The sequence below is a fragment of the Columba livia genome, chromosome 39, assembly GCF_036013475.1.
Source record: "Columba livia isolate bColLiv1 breed racing homer chromosome 39, bColLiv1.pat.W.v2, whole genome shotgun sequence".
NCBI lineage: Eukaryota > Metazoa > Chordata > Aves > Columbiformes > Columbidae > Columba > Columba livia.
The window spans coordinates 172,005-178,362 of record NC_088640.1 but is presented as its reverse complement, the minus strand read 5'-3'; the positions used below and the strand labels follow the sequence as shown (position 1 = coordinate 178,362).

Genomic DNA, 6,358 nt, shown 5'->3' with positions numbered 1-6,358 from the left:
GGAGGGACCCAGGCGTCCGGGTGGGGGATCCCCCATGAAGGACCCAGGCGTCCGGGCATCGCTCCCCCTCCCCCACGATGTGTTTGTATGTGGGGGGCCCTTGGAGGGACCCAGGCGTCCGGGTGCCCCCCAACCCCCCCCTACTCCCCCCTCACCCTGTGTCATGTATTTGTATGTGGGGGGGTCCAAAGGGGACCCAGGCATCCGGGAGCCCCCCCCCCCCCCCCCTTTATGTGTGTCTATGGGGGGCCCCAAAAGGGACCCAGGCGTCCGGGAGCCCCCCCTTATGTGTGTCTGTGTAGGGGACCCAGGCGTCCGGGTCCCCCCCCGCCTTGTCCTGTGTCTGTGTCACCGTGTGGGGCCGGGGGGGCCCCAGAAGCCATAAAACCCCCCAATAAACCCCCAGGAGCCGCCTGAGCCTCCATGAGTGGGAATGGGGACAGGGGACGTGGGACATGGGGACAGGGGGATATGGGGACAGGGGGATATGGGGGCATGGGACATGGGACATGGGGACAGGGGCACATGGGGATATGGGGACAGATGGACATTGGGACATGGGACAGGGGGACAGGGGGACATGGGGACATGGGACATGGGGACATGGAGATATGGGGACAAAGGGACAGGGGGACATGGGGGACGGGGACAGGGAGATATGGGGACATGAGGACATGGGACAGGGGGATATGGGGACAGGGGACATGGGGACAGGGGGATATGGGGACGGGGGATATGGGGGACAGGGGGACATTGGGACAGGGAGATATGGGGACATGGGACAGGGGGATATGGGGGATATGGGGACAGGGGACATGGGACATGGGGACAGGGGGATATGGGGACGGGGGATATGGGGGACAGGGGGACATTGGGACATGGAGATATGGGGACATGGGACAGGGGGATATGGGGGACACAGGGACATGGGACATGGGGACAGGGGACATGGGGATGTGGGGACAGGGGGACATGGGACAGGGGGACATGGGGACCTGGGACAGGGGGATAAGGGGACATGGGACATGGGGACAGGGGGATATGGGGACGGGGGATATGGGGGACAGGGGAACATTGGGACAGGGGGATATGGGGACATGGGACAGGGGGACATGGGGATATGGGGACATGGGACAGGGGGATATGGGGGATATGGGGACATGGGGACACGGGACATGGGGACATGGAGATATGGGGACAGGGGGATATGGGGACATGGGACAGGGTGACATGGGACAGCGGGACATGGGGACAGGGGGACATGGGGACAGCGGGACATGGGACATGGGGACAGGGGACAGGGGGATATGGGGACAGGGGGAATGTGGGGACATTGGTATGGGGACGTCGGGGTGGCACAGGGTTTGGGGTCATGGGGACACGGGGATATGGGGACACAGGGGACAGGGGGACACGGGGATATGGGGACACGGGCTCACTCTGCGGTGTCCCCCGTTGGGATGTGGCACCGTCCGCCCGTGTCCCCCCATGTCCCCCGGTGTCCCCCCATGTCCCCCGGTGTCCCAATGTCCCCCCGTGTCCCCCCGCCCCATCCCCGACCCCGCCCCCAACCCCCCGCCCATCCAGCGCCGCCACCGCCCCCCGGAGCCGAACGGGGCCGAGCGGAGCCGAACGGAGCCGAACGAACCCGAACGAGGAGCCGAGCGGAGCCGAACGGTGCCGAACCTGCGCCCGAACCCGAACGCGGAGCCGAGCGGAACCCGAACGAAGAGCCGAACCCGGGCCCGGAGCCGAACCCGCCCGAAGCGGAGACGAACCGGCCCGAAGCGGAGCCGAACCCGGGCCCGGAGCCGAACCCGCCCGAAGCGGAGCCGAACCCGGGCCCGGAGCCGAACGCGTCCGAAGCGGAGCCGAACCCGCCCGAAGAGGAGCCGAACCCGGGCCCGGAGCCGAACCTGCCCGAAGCGGAGCCGAACCGGCCCGAAGCGGAGCCGAACCCGCCCGAAGCGGAGCCGAACGCGCCCGAAGCGGAGCCGAACCCGCCCGAAGCGGAGCCGAGCGATGCTGCGGCCCGGCCCGGTGAGTGCGGACCCCAGTGCGGACCAGTAACCCCCCCCCGGGCCTCCCAGTACAGCCCCGCCCGCCCCCCGCGGCCCCCCCGGCACGGAGCGACCCCCCCCGTCCATCCCAGTGCGGACCAGTTGCCTCCCAGTATAGAGCCGACCCCCCCCCCCCATCCATCACAGTGCGGACCAGTTGCCTCCCAGTATAGACCCGTGTCCCCCCCCCCATCCCTCCAGTATAGTGCAGGCATCCCAGTATAGACCAGTCCCTCCCAGTATAGGCCTGTCCCTCCCAGTATAGACCTGTGTCCCCCCCCCATCCCTCCAGTATAGAGCAGGCACCCCAGTATAGACCAGTCCCTCCCAGTATAGACCCGTGTCCCCCCCCCCCCCATCCCTCCCGTGTAGAGCAGGCATCCCAGTATAGACCAGTCCCTCCCAGCATAGGCCTGGCCCTCCCAGTATAGACCAGTCCCTCCCAGTATAGGCTTGTCCCTCCCAGTATAGACCAGTCCCTCCCAGTATAGCCCAGTCCCCCCTGCACCCCCTCCCAGTATAGCCCAGTCCCCCCACATCCCCCCCCAGTATATCCCAGTACGTCCCAGTATAGCCCAGTACATCCCAGTATATCCAGGGGGATGCTCATCGCCACGGTGACGGTTGCCGCGGCGACGGGAGCCCGTGGATACGGGGGGGGTGGGGGGGGGATGCGGCATGGCCTGACCCCCCCCTAATGCTATAGGTGCCCCCCGGCCCTATAGGGACCCCACGGGGGCTATAGGGCCCCCCCGGCACCTCCTATAGGGGCTATAGGGCCTGTTGCCCCCCCCCCCATCCTATAGCGGTCCCCCTGGCTCTATTGGGTGCCCCCCCTAGCAGCTGTATGGAGTCCATAGGGGCATTGCCATGCCCCCCGGCCCCATAGGGGCTATAGGGCCGCCCTGTCCTGGCTGGGACCCCCCCCCCGGCTCCATAGGAGCGATAGGCCCCCCTATAGAGACTATACGGAAACCACTCCATAAGTGTTATAGGGGCCCTATAGGGACTATCTGCCCCCCCAGCCAGGGGCTATAGGGGTTTCCAGGCCCTATAGGGACTATAGGTTCCCCCCCCAGGGGCTATAGGGCTTCAGTCCATAGGAGCTATAGGGGTTTCCAGGCCCTAAAGGGATTATAGGGTGTCCCCCCCAGGAGCTATAGGGCTTCAGTCCATAGGGTTTATAGGGGTTTCCGGGCCCTATAGGGACCATTTAGGCCTTGCCTTGCTTCTGCACGGCCCTATAGGGCATATAGGGCCCCCAGGCCCTATAGGAGCTGTGGGGAGGACCCCCTGCCCCCCCCACAGCCCCATAAAGGCCATAGGGGCCCCCAATAGGGCTGTAGGGCCCCCCATGCAGCTCCATAGGTCCTATAGGCACCCCCCCCCCACCTCATAGAGTCTATAGGCACCCCCCCCCCCCCCCCAGGATCTATAGGGTCCCCCTGGCCTCCCCTTGTAGCCCTAGAGAAGCCATAGGGGCTTCTCAACCCTATGGTGGCTATAGGGACCCCCCCAATCTATAGGGTGCCCCCGGTTCTATAGGGTCTATAGGCTCCCCACCACCTATAGGAACCCCCAGATTGGGGTCCCTGTGTATTGGGGGGGTCCCTGTGTATTGGGGGGGTCCCTGTGTATTTGGGGGGGGGGGTCCCTCTGTATTGGGGGGGGTCCCTGTGTATTTGGGGTCCCTGTATATTTGGGGGGGGTCCATGTATATTGGGGGTCCCTGTGTATTTAGGGTCCCTGTGTATTTGGGGTCCCTCTGTATTTGGGGTCCCTGTGTATTTGGGGGGTCCCTGTGTGTTTGGGGTCCCTGTGTATTTGGGGGGTCCCTGTGTATTTGGGGTCCCTGTGTATTGAGGGGGTCCCTGTGTATTTGGGGTCCCTGTGTATTGGGGGTCCATGTATATTGGGGGTCCCTGTGTATTTGGGGGTCCCTGTGTATTTGTGGGGGTCCATGTATATTGGGGGTCCCTGTGTATTTGGGGTCCCTGTGTATTTGGGGTCCCTGTGTATTGGGGGTCCTGTGTATTTGGGGGGGGTCCCTGTGTATTTGGGGGGATCCCTGTGTATTGGGGGGGGTCCCTGTGTATTGGGGGTCCCTGTGTATTTGGGGTCCCTGTGTATTGGGGGGGTCCCTGTATATTTGTGGGGGTCCATGTATATTGGGGTCCCTGTGTATTTGGGGGCCCCTGTGTATTTGGGGTCCCTGTGGATTGGGGGGGTCCATGTATATTGGGGGTCCCTGTGGATTGGGGGGGTCCCTGTGTATTTGGGGTCCCTGTGTATTTGGGGGTCCCTGTGTATTTGGGGTCCCTGTGTATTTGGGGGGGTCCATGTATATTGGGGGTCCCTGTGTATTTGGGGTCCCTGTGTATTTGGGGGTCCATGTGTATTTGGGGTCCCTGTGTATTGGGGGTCCCTGTGTATTTGGGGGTCCCTGTGTATTTGGGGTCCTGTGTATTGGGGGTCCCTGTGTATTGGGGGGGGTCCCTGTGTATTGGGGGTCCCTGTGTATTTGGGGTCCCTGTGTATTTGGGGTCCCTGTGTATTGGGGGGGGCCGTGTGTATTTGGGGTCCCTGTGTATTGGGGGTCCATGTGTGTTTGGGGTCCCTGTGTATTGGGGGGGTCCCTGTGTATTTGGGGTCCCTGTATATTTGGGGGGTCCATGTATATTGGGGGTCCCTGTGTATTTGGGGGTCCCTGTGTATTTGGGGTCCCTGTGTATTTGGGGGGGTCCATGTATATTGGGGGTCCCTGTGTATTTGGGGGTCCCTGTGTCCCTGTGTATTTGGGGTCCCTGTGTATTGGGGGTCCATGTGTGTTTGGGGTCCCTGTGTATTGGGGGGGGTCCCTGTGTGTTTGGGGTCCCTGTATATTTGGGGGGGTCCATGTATATTGGGGGTCCCTGTGTATTTGGGGATCCTGTGTATTTGGGGTCCCTGTGTATTTGGGGGGTCCATGTATATTGGGGTCCCTGTGTATTTGGGGGCCCCTGTGTATTTGGGTCCCCGTGTATTGGGGGTCCATGTGTATTTGGGGGGATCCCTGTGCAGTTTGGGGGTGCAGTGGGGTGCAATGGTTCCATGGGGTGCAATGGGGGCTCAGTGGGGCTCAATGGGGCTCAATGGGGGTTCAATGGGGTTCAATGGGGGTGCAATGGATACTATGGGGTGCAATATGGTTTCAATGGGGGGCAATGGGGTTCAATGGGGTTCAATGGGGGTTCAATGGGGGCTCAATGGGGCTCAATGGGGTTCAATGGGGGTTCAATGGGGTGCAATGGGTGCTATGGGGGTGCAATGGGGGTTAAATAGGGGTGCAATGGGGTGCAATGGGTGCTATGGGGTGCAATGGGGGTTCAATGGGGGTGCAGTGGGGTTTCAATGGGGTTCAGTGGGGTTCAATGGGGTGCAATGGGGTTCAATGGGGGTTCCATGGGGTGCAATGGGGATTAATTGGGGGGCGATGGGGGTTCAATGGGTGCAATGGGGTTCAATGGGGGCCAATGGGGGTGCAATGGGGTTCAATGGGGGCCAATGGGGTGCAATGGGAGGCAATGGGGGTTCAGTGAGTACAATGGGGTTCAATGGGTTCAATGGGGGTGCAATGGGGTTCAATGGGTGCAGTGGGTGCAATGAGGGGAAATGGGGGTGCAATGGGGTGCAATGAGTACAATGGGGGTTCAGTGGGTTACAATGGGTTCAATGGGGTTCAATGGGGGTGCAATGGGTGCAGTGGGGGGTGCAGTGGGGATGCAATGGGGTGCAATGGGGTTCAATGGTGCAATGGGGTTCAATGGGGGGCAATGGGGGTGCAATGAGTGCTATGGGGTGCTATGGGGTGCAATGGGGGTTCAGTGGGTACAATGGGTTCAATGGGGGTGCAATGGGGTGCAATGGGTGCAGTGGGGGGTGCAGTGGGGATGCAGTGGGGTGCAATGGGGTTCAATGGGTGCAATGGGGTTCAATGGGGGGCAATGGGGTTCAATGGGTGCAATGGGGTTCAATGGGGGTGCAATGGGGGGCAATGGGGGTTCAATGGGTGCAATGGGGTTCAATGGGGGGCAATGGGGTGCAACGAGTGCTATGGGGTGCTATGGGGTGCAATGGGGGTTCAGTGGGTGCAATGGGTTCCATGGGGTTCAATGGGGAAATGAGGGGTGCAATGGTGGGTAATGGGGGTGCAATGGGTTCAGTGGGGTTCAAGGGGGGGCAATGGGGGTGCAATGGGTGCAATGGGGTGTAATGGGTGCAGTGGAGAGTGCAGTGGGTATGCAATGGGGTGCAATGGG

At 61.9% G+C, this 6,358-nt stretch overlaps 1 protein-coding gene across 1 annotated transcript in view; it reads left to right on the top strand.

Annotated features, from left to right (window-relative positions):
* The first annotated feature begins 1,526 nt into the window (after nt 1–1,526).
* LRRC4B (leucine rich repeat containing 4B) overlaps nt 1,527–6,358 on the top strand; it is a 14,099-nt gene continuing 9,267 nt past the window's right edge. Inside the window, 1 exon segment of the mRNA XM_065044428.1 lies at nt 1,527–2,089. Coding sequence (XP_064900500.1) covers nt 1,527–2,089 — 563 coding nt within the window.